Source organism: Clytia hemisphaerica, unplaced genomic scaffold (genome assembly GCF_902728285.1).
Source record: "Clytia hemisphaerica strain Z4C2 unplaced genomic scaffold, Clytia hemisphaerica genome assembly, whole genome shotgun sequence".
Lineage (NCBI taxonomy): Eukaryota > Metazoa > Cnidaria > Hydrozoa > Leptothecata > Clytiidae > Clytia > Clytia hemisphaerica.
In genome coordinates this window covers 3,289,272-3,309,163 of record NW_027103286.1, presented here as the reverse complement: position 1 = coordinate 3,309,163, position 19,892 = coordinate 3,289,272, and the positions used below count along the sequence as shown (strand labels likewise).

The 19,892-nt window shown below is 34.4% G+C and overlaps 2 protein-coding genes across 4 annotated transcripts; one reads left to right on the top strand and one right to left on the bottom strand.

Annotated features, from left to right (window-relative positions):
• Positions 1-2,501: 2,501 nt before the first annotated feature.
• LOC136807437 (F-box/LRR-repeat protein 8-like) lies at positions 2,502-3,843 on the top strand. The gene has a single exon (XM_067064027.1). The coding sequence runs from the start codon at positions 2,602-2,604 to the stop codon at positions 3,715-3,717; it is 1,116 nt and encodes a 371-aa protein (XP_066920128.1). The 5' UTR covers positions 2,502-2,601; the 3' UTR covers positions 3,718-3,843.
• A 51-nt stretch (positions 3,844-3,894) lies between these two features.
• LOC136807416 (U4/U6.U5 small nuclear ribonucleoprotein 27 kDa protein-like) lies at positions 3,895-19,870 on the bottom strand. 3 transcript variants are annotated; one of them, XM_067064019.1, is made up of 7 exons: positions 19,680-19,847; positions 7,006-7,059; positions 6,354-6,546; positions 5,941-6,176; positions 5,321-5,391; positions 4,981-5,042; positions 3,895-4,729 (listed from the first exon to the last, which is right to left on the bottom strand). In XM_067064019.1, the coding sequence occupies exons 1-7, from the start codon at positions 19,714-19,716 to the stop codon at positions 4,675-4,677; spliced, it is 708 nt and encodes a 235-aa protein (XP_066920120.1). In that variant the 5' UTR covers positions 19,717-19,847; the 3' UTR covers positions 3,895-4,674. The 3 variants fall into 3 exon arrangements, with proteins under 3 accessions (XP_066920120.1, XP_066920112.1, XP_066920104.1); XM_067064003.1 differs by lacking the exons at positions 3,895-4,729; positions 4,981-5,042; positions 5,321-5,391; ... (1 more) ...; positions 6,354-6,546; positions 7,006-7,059 and adding exons at positions 10,048-11,285; positions 11,473-11,775; positions 11,972-12,050 and having other exon boundaries at positions 19,680-19,870; XM_067064011.1 differs by lacking the exons at positions 3,895-4,729; positions 4,981-5,042; positions 5,321-5,391; ... (1 more) ...; positions 6,354-6,546; positions 7,006-7,059 and adding exons at positions 7,769-8,556; positions 9,565-9,658 and having other exon boundaries at positions 19,680-19,804.
• Positions 19,871-19,892: the final 22 nt, after the last annotated feature.

Here is a 19,892-nt window from a genome sequence, read left to right as displayed (position 1 = left end):
GCTAAGTAATAACTTGTATCTCTTGTTGACCCCCAATCTTTGTCACAGGTCAATCGCCACTTTAAATAATTCAAAAATCGTCTATAATACAGCTTGTTCCGCAGAACCGGCTTCGGGCGAAACGTTAGGAAATATGCCGTCATCTGGACTTACGTACCGTAAATTTTTTAATAACGCGTACACTGTGTTTAGCAAAAAATCGTAATTAAAGGTTTTGTTAATAAATAAGAGTGATATCGTTTGCTTACTCGTCAATTTTGATTCACAAAACCGATGTCCGTCCGTTCGTTCGTCCGTCTGTTACCATGTTTTCTCAGGATTGGCTCATTAGCTTTTTCTGATTTTTGGCACAATGATGCAAAATGGCAATGCCCAAAATATGGCCGAGTCCGATTTTAATATGCCGGAAATCACCGTTTTTTGGATTTTCATTGGACTTTTTCCTTATAATTGGTTGTTTTTTCATTCAAAAACATTATTAATAGCAATGCCCACCATCAAGCATGTTTCAATTTTCAATAAAATCGCCGGAACAACTTATTTTTGCCGGTAAGAGAGTATTTCTTGAATTTCTCGAGCTGTACTTTATATTTTTTTAATGAAATTTTGCACACTGATGCAAAATGACAATACCTAAAATGTGACGGAGCCCGATTTTCGAAAAACATTTTTTTCCGGCCGACTATCTCTGTTCAAGTCCTTGCCTGGCATGAATTCTTTAGTCAACAAAAACTGGCTATGACTTATACCGTAAATCACCGATTAAGCGCCCCGCTTGAATTAGCGCCCCGCTCGAATAAGCGCCCCCATTTAGTTAAAATAATTTTATAAGCGCCCCGCTCGAATAAGCACCCCCCCCCTCCAGGGAGGGGCGCTTATTCGAATTGGTGGCCTAGGCTAATTTCCGGGATAAGAATTTCTCTTCAGTTCAGATGATTAACAGTCGAAAAAAATTGGAACAAAAATAAAAATCAAGGTCTTTTAGCTTTCTTTTTTTTCTGTTTCTTATTGGATTTTTCTTTTATTCATCCTTTAATTTAAGCAGATTCCGAATTTGTTGATATACGAATTTCTGAAATAAAAAAATAAGCGCCCCGCTTGAATAAGTGCCCCGCTTGAATAAGCGCCCCTCTCAGAGCCTGAAAAATTAAATAAGCGCCCGGGCGCTTAATCGGTGATTTACGGTATATAATGTTCATCTCTGTTCTATCTTTTCAAGCTATCCTCATTGCATTTTCTTACTCTTTGGCAATTTTTCTATTTTTATCTGTTTCTCATTGTTAGGTAGGTCCATTTAGCATGTGGCTTGTTCACATTGAATTGATACGGATGTGGAGCAAGATTGGTCAGAAAGGGCTTACATCAATATAATATAACAAAAGGGAGACACTGTCCTGATATGAAATATGTGTCTGATATGAAACGGGAACACTTATGTAAAAATAAAACCTCACCCTTAATTTTGCCTAATCAATTTTATTCTAATTATTACGCGTGGTCAAGCCTTAGAAATGAAAACTGAGATTATATGGAGGCTTACCAAGAAAGAATAGAGGGAATTGAAGTAAGAACTTTAAAGAAACAGCAGAAAAACACTCAGAAAAAGTAGAGTTCGAAAGTATATTTTGTACACTATGTAATATATATTGTACAACCCTGACTCAAATAAAGATTTTTACCTCCAATTTAGCCATTGGGTGTGCTCTCTGCTAGAGAGTGGAAGATGTTAGAAAACCATTCTACCATGATTCTACTCAAGAAGTTCAAAATTTTGTACATAATTTTGCAAGAAAGTGTCATTTCATACGGAACTTTGGTCCAATAAGATAGCTAGTATCTGACAAAAATGTATTAAATTAAAACAGGGTCTATTTCAGGCTGGTGTCAAAAGTCACCGTCAAATTTTAGAATTTTCGATAATCGTACTGTAGATTTTATAGCAACACATATATTTCATGACTTTTCCTTGCCTCGCCGAGCGAAAAGAAAAACGCCTACATGAATCCCATCTATGTGACTAAGTCATAAACGACGCAAATTGTTCCAGGCAGAGAAAAAGAGATATACTTTGAATTGGACTCAAGTGTTGCACAGCAGTTGACCGCATTTTAATCACCTACGCTCCCAGCCTACGGAGATATTTATATCAAATGTTTGGAAGAATAACTTTAGTCAAACTTTTTATATAAAGTTATCATTTGCAATAACTCAGTTATGAGCATTATGACGTCATATACGAAAGTATCAAAACATAAAATATTTAATAAATGAACAAGAAAAAGAATTTTCCTATTTTTGATTTTCTATAGGAAGAAAGGTTTCCATTGAGATGGGAATATATTTAGGATTATTGTAGATACTATATTTTGTTTGACATGGTGACATGGATACAATTATAGCCTTATTGACTGCTAAAAACATAAGATCAAAACACAGCTCAATTTGAGAAATCAAATGACGACTTAAGGCGATTAACTTTGATTTGAATTTAAAGAAGAAACATGTGACAGTCATGAGTTGAGAGAGAACCAGCAAAATAGATTAAGATAACAAAAAACGTAAATTACTTATACAACTCAATAACATTTGAAAACTTTAAAAATGTACAATCTATCAAGCATGCAACACGATTGGCAATTACTTCCGGAAGAAATTTGCGTTGAAATTTTAACCGGTTTAGATTTGGTTGACCGCTATCAAGCAGCGTCCGCATGTCGGCGTTGGTACCGCTCGCTTTGTGTGGGACACCTGTGGAATGACGTCATTGTGATTTTCAAAGAAGAAAGAGATGCTAAATTAGAACTTGTCGCAAAGCATTATGGGAAATACTTCAAAAACCTACACATCAAATGTCATCAGAGCGCTAAGAATAACCGAACGAATACTTGTGCCTTTTTGGAAGCTTTAGTTGGACAGCCAACTCTGAGACTGGAAAATTTCACGCTCGAATTTTGTGAAGAGAATCCTTTATTTTATTCTGGGCACCTCTTACTGGGCACATTGAAGAATTTTTTCCTTCATCCATCTTTCAAACAACCGTTGAAACAAATCGACCTATCGAAGTTCCCAGTAGCGTTTGATGATGACTTGCTAAACATCATTACTCAAAACCACGCAGATAGCTTAGAACAATTGAACATCCAAAACAAAATCCTTATGGGTCGGATCTCTGCTAAGTGTATCGCTAAATTCGTTTCGAAAGCATCTAACCTGAACACTTTACATATCCCATACTCGTGCTTTGAAGGAGAAGCTCTGAAACAGATCTCCGAAACAACCAAATTGAAATTCCTTTCGCTCACTTTTAAACGCGCGGATAAATTCTTTAAATGTTTGAGTGGCGACGATTGGAATTCGATACGTCAAGCCATCCCTGATCTACGAATCGAGCTACATTTCGATCCAACTTATCCGCTACAATCCACCTTCCGTATTATGTTACCGGAAGTGCCCGTATCCAGCTTAAAGCTATACTTTCAAGCCACAGTCAACGAACATATAAATCTCGCCTCCATGATCTACAAACAAACTTTGCGTGTTTTAGAAGTGACGTCATCACCAAATGCCGAACTTGACGATGCCGTATTGCGCGTTGTTAAGGAATGTGAGAGTTTGGAGAGTATCCATGTGCGGTGTAAATTATCACGAAATACTGTAAGTGAAATTCTGAAATTGAAGACATTGAAACATTACACGCTATCGAGTTGTGAAGAATGAGCAAAACTAAAAATGAAAATACTAGAGTGTGAAATGTAAATAAGTAGTGTGGTAGTTGCTTTTTTTTACTATGTAAAAGTTTTACTATGTAAAAGTTGTTATATAAAGTAAATGTTTCTCGTATCGGAGCTGGAAATAAGTTTTCTGCTATTTAACATGGGAAAACCATTATTTGGGTTAAAGCTCTTCATGTCTCTTTATTCTTGACATCCGCAAATCTAGAATCTAGAAATCTGGCCTAATGTACATTTCTATCTTAGGAGTATATTTTTGACACCCCCTTCTCACAGACCTACTGGGATTGCATCCCACTGGAAAGTCGGCCAGAATATCATCCCCGGTGGAAAATTTCCCTCCAATTTTTGTCCCCGTTGAAAATAATCAAATAAACCAATCCTCACTGCAAAATATTTACTATTTTTTCCATCCCCACTGAATTTTCTGACTTGAAAACAAAAGAGTTGAAATCCCCAGCCATAAAAACAATTGGAATGCCAATCCTCATCGAGATTCAATTCGTTATTTTTATCCCCACTGGCTAGAAAAATCCTACCGGGTCTGAGAGAAGGGGGTGCTTTTTTGTAAAAAAATCTTTTGTAAGCAGTAGCATTTGTGTCAAATGTATGGCTCGTTGTAAATATTGTATTAAAATGAAAAAATTTATAATTCTTCCGATTTACGTATCTTTATTTAAAACATCTTTCCGTTATAAGCGGTTATATCCATTTATTGTTCATTTAACTGTATACGCTGTACACAAACCCAATGCTGGTATAATTTTTTTTGTCATCTTTCTAGAAAGGAGTTCACTTTTTTATCGTAACATCTTTGAACGCAAATTCTCGTTGCAACATTTTCTTGACCCTCTCCTATCGTCATTGAGAAGTTGAAGCTCAGTGGAAAAACTTTACGCGTAAATGAATTCCACGAAATAAACGAAACAGTCTTTTCTCCTCTTTATTGAACCCAATCCAAGGGTCGATTGAAGCCTCCCCTCCGATTCATGTATTGTCTGAAACAAAAAAGAAATTTAGATGATGCAATCGATCGGACGGTTAGTTACTAATACTACGCCATTCTAACCTCTCCCTATGTATAGCAAGTGCTTTGACTAAAAAGTTCGCACGATTTTACAAACCTCCCCTTTTTACAAAAGAAATTTGTCGATTAGAACAGCTTCTGAAATTAGTTTATATAAAACCAGTTAATTTTGAATTTAGGCTGTTGATTTCATTCATGCAAACCACATGAATGAAAACTCACCTATATTTTTGTGTTCTATTGATTTTCGCGTATCCACCAACATTGTCTGATACTTTCTTGTTCTAAACAAAAGAAAATTGTTAAGATGAAGACGATCCTATCGTATACACAAGGAATAATTTGGGAGCAGGATAAAATTGAAAACAGCCCCGTGAGCTCAGTGATGGAGCTCGTTAATGTTTCTCTATACACCCAATAACGGCTGTAAGCCGGCTAATTTTTCCCGCGCTTGCTATCAATAACATCATTTACAAATAATATCAATCCACTCAGAGTTACCCTTTCCATAAGACGAAAAAGAAGGTCACCAATCTTGTTGGGAACGAAGGAAAAAAGGTACCTTGGTCGTTTCGAATCCACCGATGCCCATCAATTGTTGCATCTTACGCGTCTCTTCGTCAACTTCTTCTTCTGAAAAGAAAATTTGGAGATTAGAGTTTCCAAAAAATTTCATAGCAACATAATATGTTGAGTGGTCGAGGAATATACAGAGCTTCATTTACGTAAGAGTCTCGTAATGTGCATATTTAAATCAAGTGTTCAAAGTCCTCGGAATTCAAAATCGTTTTTTAAAAAGCAGAACACTAATTTTTTCTTGTTCGATAAAATGTTTGTTATCTGGCATTTTTCTACAGCGTATTGGTATAAATCACTCTAGATGGTTTATCCTTTACACAGCTTGACTATTATATGATCAGTAGGTATAAACTTCAATCTGACTGTGAATTGTCGTCACGAGAATTTGAAGTCAAGTTTTATTAAGTAGTACTAACTGAGATTTGTCAAAATTTCAAACACAGGAGGAACTTCTATTAGACAAAAAATGCGTTCAAAAATCTAACTAATGGTAAAATAAGGATCGTATTCTAAAGGCGAAGTATAACAACCGGTACCCAGAGATAGATTAAGGTGAAATATCAGAAGAATATAATCACTGTAATTAAACAAGAATATTAATACCTTGGCTTTCTTCAGGCTGTTGTTCTTGGTAATATGCATTTTGTGCGCCTGCGCCTCCTCCATGGTTGTCTTGGTAACCTCCACCGTATTCATTGTACCCTCCACCACGTGAATTATTGTATGATTGGTTATTCCCTCCGCCACGAGAACTGTTAGTGTTTTGTGGCGGATATCCACCACCTCCAGCGCCGCCGCCGCTGTAATAATCTTGTGTTGGCGGAGGAGGGGGTGGCGGTCTGAAAGTAAAATTGTTGTATAGTTACTCGCTAAGCTTTCCACCATTTTTAAATGAAAGAGCTAGAACTAGGACAGCAAAATAGTAGCATGAACGAAAAGATAAATCTACAGAAAAAAGACTGAAGTAACAGAGATTCACAGACTTTAAGAAAGAACACAAACATACAATCACTTACTGTTGATTATAATTATTACTGTATCGATCAGAAGGACGTTTTTCGTCCTCTCTTCGATATTCTCGATGTTCACGACTCGATTCCTCCCTTCGTCTCGATGAGGAAGATATGGAAGTCGATGAAGAAGTGGGTTCGTAACGAGTGCTTCCTCCACTTGCACTGCCTCCGTAACGATCCGATGGTCGACTGCTCACTATAAATCAAGAAAAAAAGCTCAGACTACGAGTGACAAAAAGCATTTTTCACTGTTCCTAAGTCTGTTCTTAAGTCCATTCAAATTCCATTCAAATTAAGCAGCTAATAATAATGACAACAATTCCATAATTAAGTTTGCCAAATAATCCCACGTTTGGTTGAGCAAATAAAGTAAAATGTTCCCTTTTACAGCATCAAGTGTCATCATTAGCTTGGTTCTGATTCGTGATGGTAAAAAGACTAAAATTTACTGCTTTTTAAAAGAATAATTCTAAGTCTACTTGGGGATTAACTTTCCACCATCATTAACGACACTTGATACTGGCTTCCATCTTTAACCCACTAAGAAGCATACCAATTTAGCTTAGCTCTCATACTCAAAGATTTCGAAATGTTTAATTCAGTGTGTTCAGTTGACCTGAAAATAAGCAAAGTAGAGCAGGGATAATTTTCTTACCATCTCTTCCAAATTTGTCAAGTTTCTTTTCACGACTCTTTGATCGTTTCCGCTCTGTTAATAAATAAAACAATCATTTTTTTTATTTAAAATTCTATTGACTGGTTAGTAAAGGCCTGCATAGAAGTGACAACCTGATGTTTGTGAAGCTAAAGTAAACTGAAATCTTTAATCAGTACTCAATTTCAATAAACACATGATGAAAAGCTGCCGACAAGACGTTACTTTGAAAACAAACCTCCTTATCAAGAGCTATTGTGTTATTATAAATTCCTTAATCCCTCTTTTGAAAGAGTATTTCAAAAACTAACAAACTTCCCAGGTTTTCGATGCAGAAGCTGACCTCTCAGGTTTTCCCAACCACAAGATGATGGTCAAACCAGCTAACTTGAATAGACAAAAACAAACATGATCCAATTACTATTATAGGATATCGAGAAACAAAAATAGTAAAATGCGAAATATACAAAGCAAAATGGAAAAATAACTAATTTTATGTCAACACTGGTCAACAAAATATTTTGACAAAGAAATTTTAGGTGGAAGTAGAAAGCAGCGCTTCAGTTTTAAGTCTTATTTCATTCAATTCTTGAGTTAGCAGTTCCATCATTTCATCCGTAAAAGAGGGATTCTCCGCGTATTTCTTGAAATGTTCCAACATATTCAAATATTGCTCTTTTGTATCGTAATCTATAAGATCTTCTTCTTCTTGAAAGTTGTCCTCGACAATTTGCGATTGCTTTTTCGACTTCCTTTTAGGTCTTTTATAAGAGAAATTAACTTTGAACACATGTTTGCAAATAGGGAGCGGGCATGAGCAGTTGCATGTGTACAAATGGCTACAGGTCGTTCTCCGTTCTTTCTTCTTCGCAAAGACAATCGTCGACAATCTTTTTGACTGTATAAGAAACTCCTGGCAAGTTCAAAGAATGCACAAACCATTCATTGCTCACATTTTTGCCGATTTTAAGGGACTGATGTTTCGTATCTTCAAGCTTCACGTCATGATTGTGTGTTGCAATATATTCAACCTCGACAGTAGTGGCTTTCTCTGTAACTATTATTCTAGCTGGACATATCAACCCTGTTTTTAGTACGCCGTAAGTCTGTCTGCGATCAGTCTTTCGGTGAGGCTCTCCTTTCTTTTTGTGCGAGTGAATATGGCCATCAAATTGACAGAAAAGGTAGGTGGTTGTTCCCTTCTTTTTGCTACCTTGTTTAGTAAAATAAACATGATTCGAAATTTCCTCCTGTTCTTTCCAATGATAAAAATCTTCCATGGTATCAAATTGAAAGTTTCTTTCATCAAACTCAATTTTATGAGCAATCTTTTGATGTTGAACCAGATCCTTCCTCTTATAAAATGTATGTTGACAACCAGGTTCATCGCAAGCTTGTTTGTGACGATCTTTGGTGCTTGGCAACCCATGTGCTTGCTGAACATGAAGTTTCAGCCTATGGTTTCTTGTATACATTTTGGGGCATTGTGAACAATGGTACTTGTTGTCAACTCCTTGCTCCACATTGATCGTACTCTCTCCATTTTCCGTACTAAAGAGAAAATTTATTAGCTTAGAGAGATTGTGCAACATTATTAAGCTAGGATGATAAAAGAAAGAAAATCGGGACAATATTACGATGGCTCTGAGGGAGAATTTCCTCTCCATTTCAAATTCTCTTTTCCTTTTAAAACAAACAATAGGTTCTATTGTTTAACAAAAGGAGAAGTGAATTTCAAAAGGAGAATTTCTTTCACCTTTTGTCAAAAGGAGAACTTTTTTCACCTTTTGTCAAAAGGAGAATTATTTTCACCTTTTGTCAAAAGGAGAACTTTTTTCACCTTTTGTCAAAAGGAGAATTATTTTCACCTTTTGTCAAAAGGAGAATTTTTTTCACCTTTTGTCAAAAGGTGAATTTTTTTATCGCCTGGATTTGGATTTTTAGACTAGTCGTCATGCATTTTAACCTTGAATTTCATGATTTTAACCTGAACCTTAATCGTGAGTTGATGAGGAAAAGTTTAATATTTCCCGTTGTCTTCGGACCATCTTTAATCTGGCGTTTGTATACAAAAACCATGCGGGCCGCGCAACTTATGTAGAAAACAATTTGCTTCAAATTCTACATAGGAGATTCACTTCTATCATTCGGCTTTACTTCATTTTTCCCCCCTCGTTTTGTTTCTGGGAAATCTAATAAAGGTTATCATCAAGTCATGGCCTGGCTATTAGCTAGTACTGTACATATTTAACACGAATGATTGTCCACACACGTGTGCATTCCCTTAGAATTCCTATTTCCATTTTGTCAAAAGGTGAAGTGAAAAAAATTCACCTTTTGTGTTAAAAGGAGAAAAAAGTTCACCTTTTTGTGTTAAAAGGAGAAAAAAGTTCACCTTTTGTGTTAAAAGGAGAAAAAAGTTCACCTTTCATATTTCACTTCTCCTTTTCATTAAAAGGAACGGAGAAATTTTGAAAAAGAGAATAAAACCGCTTTCAGAGCCATCGTACAATATACATGCATTTCTTTATTTCTAAAAATGAAATGATAAGTTCTTACTTTGCTGATTCAGCATTTTCTTTGGTTTGTAATTCTTCATTTTCTATTTCCATGATAACAATGATATCTTGTTCTTCTTCAGCAATTTCCTCCTCTGAATCAAAAACAAAATGTATAATTTTTGCTGGAAAAAATTCCAACCGACAAAAACCTTACTCAGTGGTTGATGTAGATTTTATTTGATTAAATTCTCTCAGAGATGATGGTGCAATACAGGTAAGAACAATCAAACTTCATACAACCAAAATAAGTCAAACTTTGGATTTTAAGAAACTTGAAACTGTAATTGGGTTTAGTATTTCCGAATAAATCTTAAAAGCTAAATATTCTTTGAAAATTTTCTTACAATGCAAAGGCAATGTTCAGACCATTCTCTCAACAATTTAATAAAATACGCCCTGGAAAAATTCAATATACTTCCTTCGTGGAAATTAACAAATCAATTGCAAAAATTCCAAGGAAAATAAAGAATAGAAGAATTCGTCATATAGTTAAACTTCTTGCGTTTAGAACTCTCATTAAAACTATCGAAAGCACAATAATAAGGCTATCTAAATATTATAATATATCTTAGTTTAACAAAATTAAAATCTTAAAAATAATATAAAAAATCATAATCCAACTGGTTTTATTCAAAGTATCATAGTTTAACATTTCATGACCATAAAATTCAGAAAAATTATTCTACCGTCGAAGATGGCCAAAAAACAGGGCAAGGATATGCAATAGAGAGTTCTCCGTCCATTTCTTGTTTCAGAGTGTTTAGTTTATGAATCATTGCTTCTACTTTGTCTTTGGTGAATGCTGGACAGTCAGTGTACGATTTCATATGATCTAATAATGCGACAAATTGTTGTTTCATTAAAAGCTCTTCTTGATTCTGAACAGTACTTGCTTCTTCCCTTTCTTCAGAAGTGATCATATGTTGGGACACTTGTAAAATTTCTTGACGAGCTATTTCCTCGTTGACTATTTTCTGTTTTTTCGAACGCTTTACAATGATTTTTCCAACATGTCTACAAATAGAGAGTTCACTTGGGCAATCACAAATATAGATATGACTGCAAAGACCATCTTCTCCGATTTTTTCTTCCTCACAGCTACACTTATCCTTCATCTTTTTAACAGAGTATATTGTGTCATGGAGATTCATAGATTGAACTAACCATCGATCATAGTCAATCTTTGCAAACTTGACTCTCTGGTGAGACATGTCTCCCAGGCTAACCATATGATTGTGATTGGCTATATAATAAACATCGAAATTGCTTCCATTCTTTGCCACTTTGATGAGGGCAGGACATACGGGTTGGTCTTTGCGTAAATCACGTCTACTACTGTAATGGCAAACAAAATACAAAAACGAATTTTTGTCTTTATTGTCAGATTTTTTAAAGTAGAAGTAGTTAGATGATTCTTCATGCTCTTTCCAATTGTAAAACTCTTCCAATGATTGGAATTGAAAGTTCCTTTCATCAAATTCAATATTATGAGCATTCTTTTGGTGCTCAATCATAAGGTTTTTCTTGAAAAACTTTTCCTTACAACCAGGAAAATTACATGCTTGCGAAAAATGATTGTCACTTAATAAAAGCCCGTGAAATTTGTTGAGATGTAGTCGCAGCCTGGTTCGTTTGGTGTAGCTACAAGTACACATTGGACAATGAAATCGATCATCTGCTCCTTTTTCGATGTCAACTTCAACTGGCATCCCATTTATACTAAAACGAAAATATTGATTTAGTACTTAACAAAACTCTTTTCTATTGATGATCTTTTTATTTCATTACCTTACGAAATGAATATTATTTCTGATATCAAATCTTCTAATTTCTTAGTTTAGTTTTTAATAATTCAAAGTTCGTCAACTTTTATATGTCAAGCTTAACTTTAGGAATAATAACTTACTATTGATTACTGGAAGCATGAATTTCTTCAGTAAAAACATCAATCTCATCAATATCCTCATTGTGTGCATCTCTGAGATGATCACAAAATTCTTGTTTCTTCCAAAATGATAGGTTGCATCCAGGATAAGTACATATCCGAAAAAAGTTTGTGAATTTCGCATTAATAGAATGAACTTTCATCAAATGAGTTTTGAGTATCTTTCTTTTTCGATATACATTTGAACACATGGGGCAATGGAATTTGCCATCAGATCCTTTTTCCACTTGAAGTTCAACTTCCTCCCCCTCTCCAGTATTGACACTAAGAAAATAAACAAAATAAAAATAATTTTGGAATCTTTCATTAGAATTTAAATTTGTAATTTATTATAGTATAATTAAAAAAAACATAATGTTGTCATATTGCTCAACACATTAGGTAGAGCTTTTGTATAATATGAAAAGTGTTATTTCACGTATCCATGATTATAACATACTTAAGAGACTTAAAGACATACCTTTGATCACTCTCCTCATTCTCGCCAAGGTCAGATGAGACATCAACTTTTGAACGCTTTTTCTTCACTCCAGCTTTTTCTGAATCAAAAATTAATTGAATATAGCGATTCAAAAATCTTGCTCAATTTACAGCCAGATCTGCAAAATGCTGCATCAAATACAATTTCCATTAAAAGATCAGTTGATCAGTTGAGCAAAACACCTTTATTATAAGACAATCCTGCTTAGTCTGCAAGCTTTTGTCCTGTCTGCAACAGTTTTTTGTGTTGATAATCAGAGTGTCTACGGATTTTTTTTCGGGATTTTCAAGGTTTTCAAGGTTTTTTTGGTCATTTTTAAGTGGTTTTTCAAGGTTTTTTGGCAAAAATTTTGGCCTTTTTCAAGGTTTTTTGATATTCAGTTGACAGATAGTTTTGTATCTTACTACTAGCAGACATCGTGAAAAAGAAATATTCCAAGGCAAATAGATATAAAAATAGCTTTTACATCTTTTAGACATATCAGCCATACAGTACAGGGTGAAAAGAAAAACTGGTCAGGCAAAAAATTAGTGCAAAATTAGTGCATTAGAAATTCCATTTGTCTTTGGTTATGTAGTTGTGCTGGAAATCTTGTGATACATTGAGAGAACACCTAGGTGGTAACCCCCTTAGGAAATACATTTGAAAATTGAGATACCCCCTTAGGAAATCCTATAGAAATTTCAGTCTGGCCTCCTTTATGCAATGGCTTCAACCCATCAATCACAAAAGGCAATTTTATGGAGACGTAGGATATTTTTGCTAAAAAGGAAAGAAATGAAAAAACCTAGTTCATTGAAAGGCCAGTAGAGGGATGGAGATACCTCAATTCACAATTCTAGAGAAAAAAAAGACTCAGCCACTGCCCTATTGAAAATATTGTATGATAAAAAGGATGAATAGGAAGAAGTGCTTTTTAAGGTTTTTAACGATTTTTCAAGGTTTTCAAGGTTTTTCCAGAAAATTGATAGTTTTCAAGGTTTTTAAGGTTGGGTGGTTCATTTTCAAGGTATTCAAGGGCCCGTAGACACCCTGATAAAAGCTGTGCAAATTTGGTGAAAATAAGAAAATTCTTGCCTAGAATAATTTTCATAATTTCCTTTGTTTGGTCACAATCTGACAAATTATCGTCTTTACATGTCTCCCCATCAGGATACATCTCACAAATGAAATGACAGACGTTTATGGAAATTTCTAGTTTTCAGTGTTCAAAAAGTTGAGTCTTTCCAGCTAAGATATATAATAATGTGTTCAAGAGGAGTTATTTTAGTTTGAGCAAAGAAGACGAGTTGTAAATTTGTCATGAAATTATGATTTTAAAGCGATTCTGGCGAGAAAATGAACAAAGCATTTGAAAAATTCAAATCAAAGTTGTCAACAGTGATTTCCATCCGAGTGTGTAAGCCATTTTGAAATGAAGAGAAAAAGTTTCCCCAGAATCTCTGTTACCCTGATTTCAATTTTTGGAAATGTTTCCCTACTGTAATAGTCCTAGTTTGACACATATTCTGCATATTAAACTACTCCATCCATTCAGGCCGGAAATTATCTACTCTGTATTATGGAAATAGAACCCTAATTCTAGAGCTAATACTTTATAGGACGTTGGGCAGGCAGTGTTATCGCATGCTAATTCGGGAGAATGTTAGCAAGGCAATTTGAACAAAACTTTTTTATAGATAATATCTAATTTCCCGCTTGTTTTACTTGCATCCACTGGAGTGTGGAGTACAAGTTTTTTTATATAAAAACAAATTATATAAGAACATAAGCCTTTGATGGCCAAAATGCTAAGAGCAAGTGAAGAACATTTTGTACTTTTGTGGACTCAAAAACACTCGATTTTTTAAGGAAAATGAGTAAAAAAGGTCACAAAATGAAGAAAATGAGAACATTTTTTAAGACCCGAAAAGTTAAGAACACTCAAAGGCTTCAAAAATTTTGATGTTCTTATGTAATTAGTTACCCAATTAACCATCATGTTCGCCTAAAGCATGGCATGGACCAGGGGTTTAGGTACCCCCTAAGAAAATAGGTACCCCCTGAATTTTAGGTACCCCCAAACGACAGACGTTAGTAGGTACCCCCTGTGATTGGTACCCCCTGTGACTTGAGTATATGTCAAGAAATGAAAAAATTGTATATTTTTGCAATTAAAAAGAATAATGATAGTTAGATAAAAGCAAGATAAAATATAGTTCCCAAGCCCCCAGACCTTACCGCATAAAAGTTAGATACCCCCAGAGATCATAGGTACCCCCTGAAATTAAAAAAAAATCCAGCCCCCAGCCTTTTTCAGGAAGATTTTGGTTGTAGCCCCCCCCCCTGCGGGCTGGGGGGGTTCATGTCATGTAAAGGAGAATTATTCTGATATAATTTGGAAAATTTTCTACGGTTTTCTATTATATATTTGGAAAAAATTTCCCCTTATGTCTGCTTATGTCCCAAAAAATATTTCACTAATTTTCTGGTAAAAATGCCCAATTTTTTTATTTTCAGAAAAAAATTAACCAATTTTCGATTTTGGAAAATTGAAAAATCGAGTTAAGATTTCTGATAAAATTAGGTTCCAAATTTTTATCCTACATCAAAATGAACATCTCAAGTTGGCAAGTCTAACTCAATAGTACCGTGAAGTCGGGTAACTTGCATCAGTGGAGGGAAATTTGCATAGCCATAAAATGCCTGACCACCAACCAAAGCAGCAAATTTCAATTCCCGAGATAGTGCTTTGATTCGTTAGGCCTTGCACGCACTAAAGTAAAAATAACTTTGCACATGTAAATGGGTCAGTGCTTGAAGTCTGGCAAAGTTTCCGAAAATACTGTCGGTACGCGGATAGGTGCGGGTGTCTTCTCCTTCGTTGATCTTTTTCTTGGGAAGTTGTTCTTCAAATTTGTTTTTGAGGTTGGCTTGGGTCAAACTTTTTCATCTAGGGCTCAAAATTTAGGTAATTTCTCATATTAAAAAAAAAACATTAATTTCATAAAATATCGCCTATTCATTTTTTCATAAATCCCTTTAAAAGTTTTGCGGCGCATTCTTTTGGTTGCTAGTGAAGTAAACGATAAAGCGCTTTTGCAACATTAATCTTCGATACACATTTTGGTGGGACGCTAGTGTGACTAACTGCTGATGGCTGCTGGACATGTAATCTCAAATCTAATAATGATATTTAAACATAATTATGCATACCATCACTTTCATGATAAGGAGAATTTGATTAGATTTAACTTTGCATTTTAATATCCATACCAGCCAGGTCATTCAATTGAGGACTATGCATGTTGCGTTAGCCTCCACTGATCCAAGTTACCCAATTTCACGGTACATATGTTGACCAGCAACCTATTAAAAATGCTGACTCTTGCAACATAAAGTTCATTTTTGCACTATAATGATGATAAAATCTCCAACATCAGACCTTTTCCTATAATCACAATGTCATGTTGAATAATTAAAAAATCCAATAAAAAAAATTATGATATACAGTATTGAAAATCAAGCATAAAAAACAAAAACTAAGCCAGAGATACCTCGGCAGCCTAGTTGTTGTGTCCCCCTGACATTCCCCAGATTCCCCCACCAAGTCAAGATGTCAAGCAGTTAGTGGAAGTACCTTGATTTTAATAAGCATATCATGAATTCCATGAGAAAATTAACATCTAGGTCAAAATTTCAAATTCAGAAATAACACAAGTTTTCATTTTCTCTTGAATATAAATATGTTGAAGTGTGAGAATCCAGAAAATCTTTCTTTAAAGTTGATTTTTCACGCTTCTGTGCTGGGGTGAAGCCTTTAATACAAAAAAATGCAAAATTGCTTGAAAAAACCAAGAACTTTGCCAGAAACTTTTTTTATCCAAATATGATTGTATCAGTACATAAATCTGTGATAGAGTACTGATAACCATTATAGAAAACATATCAATAATCAAAATCTCCTTTGCTTAACTCCTATTTGTTTTTTTCTGATTGTTATGCATGCCTACCCGACTGTCCGTTAGTCACACTGATAAGAAGAAAAGTTCCAATGAAAGGCAAGGGAAGCTGCATGTTTATTTTATTTTTGTCTTAAAAACAGAAGTACTATGACCATAAAATAAGTGCAAAATTTTAGCCCTAAAGGTTGAGTGGGTAGCTCACAAGAGGCTCATCAAAAAGTGTCCGTTAGTCACGAAACTCATTCTACCTGAGATGAAATTTTCATAAGATCACTTTTTGAAAATGGTTGGTTTCTAACACCTTATTGCAAACAAATTGAGGCTAAACTTACCAAAAATGAAGTATTTTTTAACTAAAAGTTGTTTTCTGTTAGTAAACATGGCAATTGTCCGTTAGTCACGAAATAGATTTAAAATTCAGAGTTCGGAGAGTATAATAGACGGCACTCGCTAAAAAAACCATGTATTTTGTTCTTATTTAAGCTATTGTGACTATATTTACCCATTTTACCCATAGATATATGTTAAATGGTCAATCTTTTCTTTGTGTGTGCATTTTACATTTTCGTGACTAACGGACTAGTTGTCATAATAGGGAGAATAATCCTTTTCCAAAGTAAATAAATAAAATACCCTTACCCTATTTGTCTGTCTTTGTCCTGATTCAACAAAGAAACAATGCAGTGCAAAAAACACCCATAAAAACTCAACAGATCTTCATATTTCAAAATTTTCAAATTTTCGGGATCTATGAACTTGACAGGAACGGTACCACACAGAGAAAAATGAGATTTCTTCTATTCTTTTAGGCTTTTTTCATTCTATTGATATAACATTTCACCCCTAAAGCACCAAATATAGGAATGGTTGGATTGCCTCGTCAGAATCATTAAAAAACCGTTTTGTCCGTTAGTCACGTTTTTAAATGTCCGTTAGTCACAGCATTTTTTGCCCAATTTTTGTCATATTTTCTTACTTTGACAATTTTTTTTCAAAATTAATTTTGAAACATAAAATTCAACCTTTCCTCTAGTGAATTTAAGCAAAAAACCAAAACTGTAGCTTTAGGAACAGCACTTTACAGCTGATTGTAAAAGTGTCCCATTTTAGATGTTAATTTTTGTGTCCGTTAGTCACGGGCCTATTAATTGCAATTTCTGACCAAGTGAAAGTCAAGAGAAAAAGTTTTATATGGTTCTTGAAACTTTGACCCCCACTGATAGTTACCACACCAAAAGAAGTTTTATTCCTATTTTCAAGCTTGACTTCTAGCCTGCTAAACAGTGGAAATGTCCGTTAGTCACATATGGAATTCATGATATTCAAAGTTCACAATAGTTTCTTTTTATTACGGAAACCAAACGAGTGAAAACAAATCATAAAACTAAAAGTCAGCGCTCAGTGGTTGTGTGACATAGTTTTTTTTTTTTAAGCCTGTTTGTAGGAGAATGTGTCTTTCTATATTAAGGAATTTTATAACACTTCATGGCAGATTAAAAAGACAATCAGAAAACGAAAGCTTCTTTGTTTTTCATTTTCACATTTATGGGGAAGAAAACCTTTTCGCCTTTCCATCCGCCATCTTAAATTGTATGCAAAAATACAGGAACGAAAACTGCTTTTTTAGTTGGATTTAGTTGGAAAATATGCAAAACATATATGCAAGTTTACACAAAGATTAAAAAGACAACAAAGCATCTAATTATAATTGTTAGAACAATAAAAGATGGAATTTCTTAATCCAAAAAGAAATATTTACAGAACAACACAACAAAAGCCCTTTAGAAATTTGTTCTTAAAGACCCAGCACATTCTGTTTTCATGCCATTAAAAAATTCCACAAAGACGGAGTACACACATCAAACTTTCAAAACACGCAGTAATTATGACGTCACACATTCTTTCATGTGCAAGAAAATATTAAAACCCCTTGTTTGAATATACAAGGTCAAGCGGAACACGTTAGTAAATGCTGCTGTAAATCAGAGGATTCAGATGTTGTGATTTGATCATTTGGCGGTTCTATTCCCATACATTCCCATACTTCACTTAATCATCGGATTGCCCTGCCCTAACCTATTTTATCCAATTCATATATCTTTGCACTCTACTCACTTAATCATCTTTGAAGCAATTTTGTTTTGACGTCACTTGCCTACTTACCAAAAATATTTTTACTTTAGCTATGTCTCTTTATTTCTAGTTAGTTTATTAATCTTTTTAGCACAATACTGGTTTATTTTAAAATTTAATTTAATTAAATTTTTAACTTTTAATTTAACTTTTGATTTAACTTTACACCATTTTAGTTTGCCTAGAACGTCAATATTATTAATTACTACTCATGACTTAAGCCTGAGCAGGCTCAAACTTCTCATTACTACTTTGCCTCCACGTATCTTGGCATTCTCAGAACATTTTGTTTAGCCTTATGCTCGTTACTCTTAATCTCGATAACCTAGGCTTTGTCCTCAACCAAACATACTTAGATTTTTTTTAGAATTTTTAACATATTTATTATTGAATAAACATACAAACATTTTTTATTATTAAACCAATTTAATTTATCTTATCTTTGTTAATGCTTTTATATGTAGGGAGAACAAACATTTATGTTGTTAACTACTGAAATATATAGATAGATATAGATAGAATAGACCTTTTTTCAAAGAGGCCACCCTGTTGAATAATTATGTAGTCCAGCAGAAAAACAATGATAAAACCATGCATAATTATTACATTATGCATGATACAGTAATTATGTATGGCTCTATCATTGTTTTTATGGCTGGACTACAAAATTATTCAATAGGACGTCCTCTTTGAAAAAAGGTCTATAATTTACTGTCAGCCGAATAAGGATTATTTTCGCTGGTGATTTTTCAACTTGAGATATGTCTAATGTTTTTATGTTTTTTTGAAGTGCTTGTGATATGAGGGACTATAATCATTTTTAGTTTTTGAGAGAAGCAAATTTAATCTTTCTTCTACAAGATTTAACTTTAATATATAATGCCAATTATGCATGTAAGTTTTATAATACTTTCTTTTTGCATAGGTTTTGCATACTTTTCAATGAAATCTCACCACAGCAATTAGACCACCATAATTTTTGCATGCCATTCGATATGGCGGATGGAAAGGCGAAAAGGTCTATGAAATTTTCAGAAGATGCTCTACCCTAGAACGGGTAACTTGCATCAGTGTAGGCTAACATGCATACCCCTCAAATGAATGACCTGGCTGGTCATTAAAATACAAAGTTAAATCAAAACAAAATGGTAGAGTAGAGCATCCAGTCATTTGATGGCTGCTAATGCATGCAAGTTTCCCTCCGATGCAAGTTACCGACTTCACACGGTATGTATTCGATATGAGGATTCCCATAGACCTTTTTTTAATGAGGCCACCCTGTTGAATAATTATGTAGTCCAGCAAAAAAAACAATGATATAGCCATGCATAATTATTATAATATGCATGAAACAGTAATTATGCCTGGCTGTATCATTGTTTTTATGCTGGACTACATAATTATTCAACAGGGTTGCCTCTTTAAAAAAAGGTCTATTTCCGTAATATTACCTATGGGTAATTCCTTTCTTCTTTTGCTATTTTCTTTGTTCTAAGCCACGTAAAGACGCTTCACAAATCGAAGTACTCTCACTAACTGTCAAGTAAAGCCAAAGGTTTTTCTCTGAAAACTTTAGGTTAAAAATGAGCTCTTTAAAGGTCCTTATTTACCTTTCCTTCGTGGTGATCTTGATCGATCTCGTGGCATGTTCTTTCGAGTTAAAGCTGATGAATTTTAATCAATATAATTAGATCCAAATGGCAGTCAGCAGTGATGACAGGATGATGTGATATGGTGGATGATGTCTTAGATTTTAAAAAATTGTACCGCCTAGGCCTACCATTTTGAAAACTTTTCATGTAGAAGTAGCACGAAGTTTCTTG

Excerpts from the sequence above, each read along its gene's own strand:
- LOC136807437 (XM_067064027.1), top strand. The coding sequence starts at position 2,602 with ATGTACAATCTATCAAGCATGCAACACGATTGGCAATTACTTCCGGAA.
- LOC136807416 (XM_067064003.1), bottom strand. The coding sequence starts at position 19,716 with ATGCCACGAGATCGATCAAGATCACCACGAAGGAAAG. Across the intron at positions 11,776-11,971 it reads AATGAGGAGAGTGATCAAAG|TGTCAATACTGGAGAGGGGG; the intron begins GTATGTCTTTAA and ends TTATTTTCTTAG. Across the intron at positions 11,286-11,472 it reads CATGCTTCCAGTAATCAATA|TATAAATGGGATGCCAGTTG; the intron begins GTAAGTTATTAT and ends TTTTCGTTTTAG.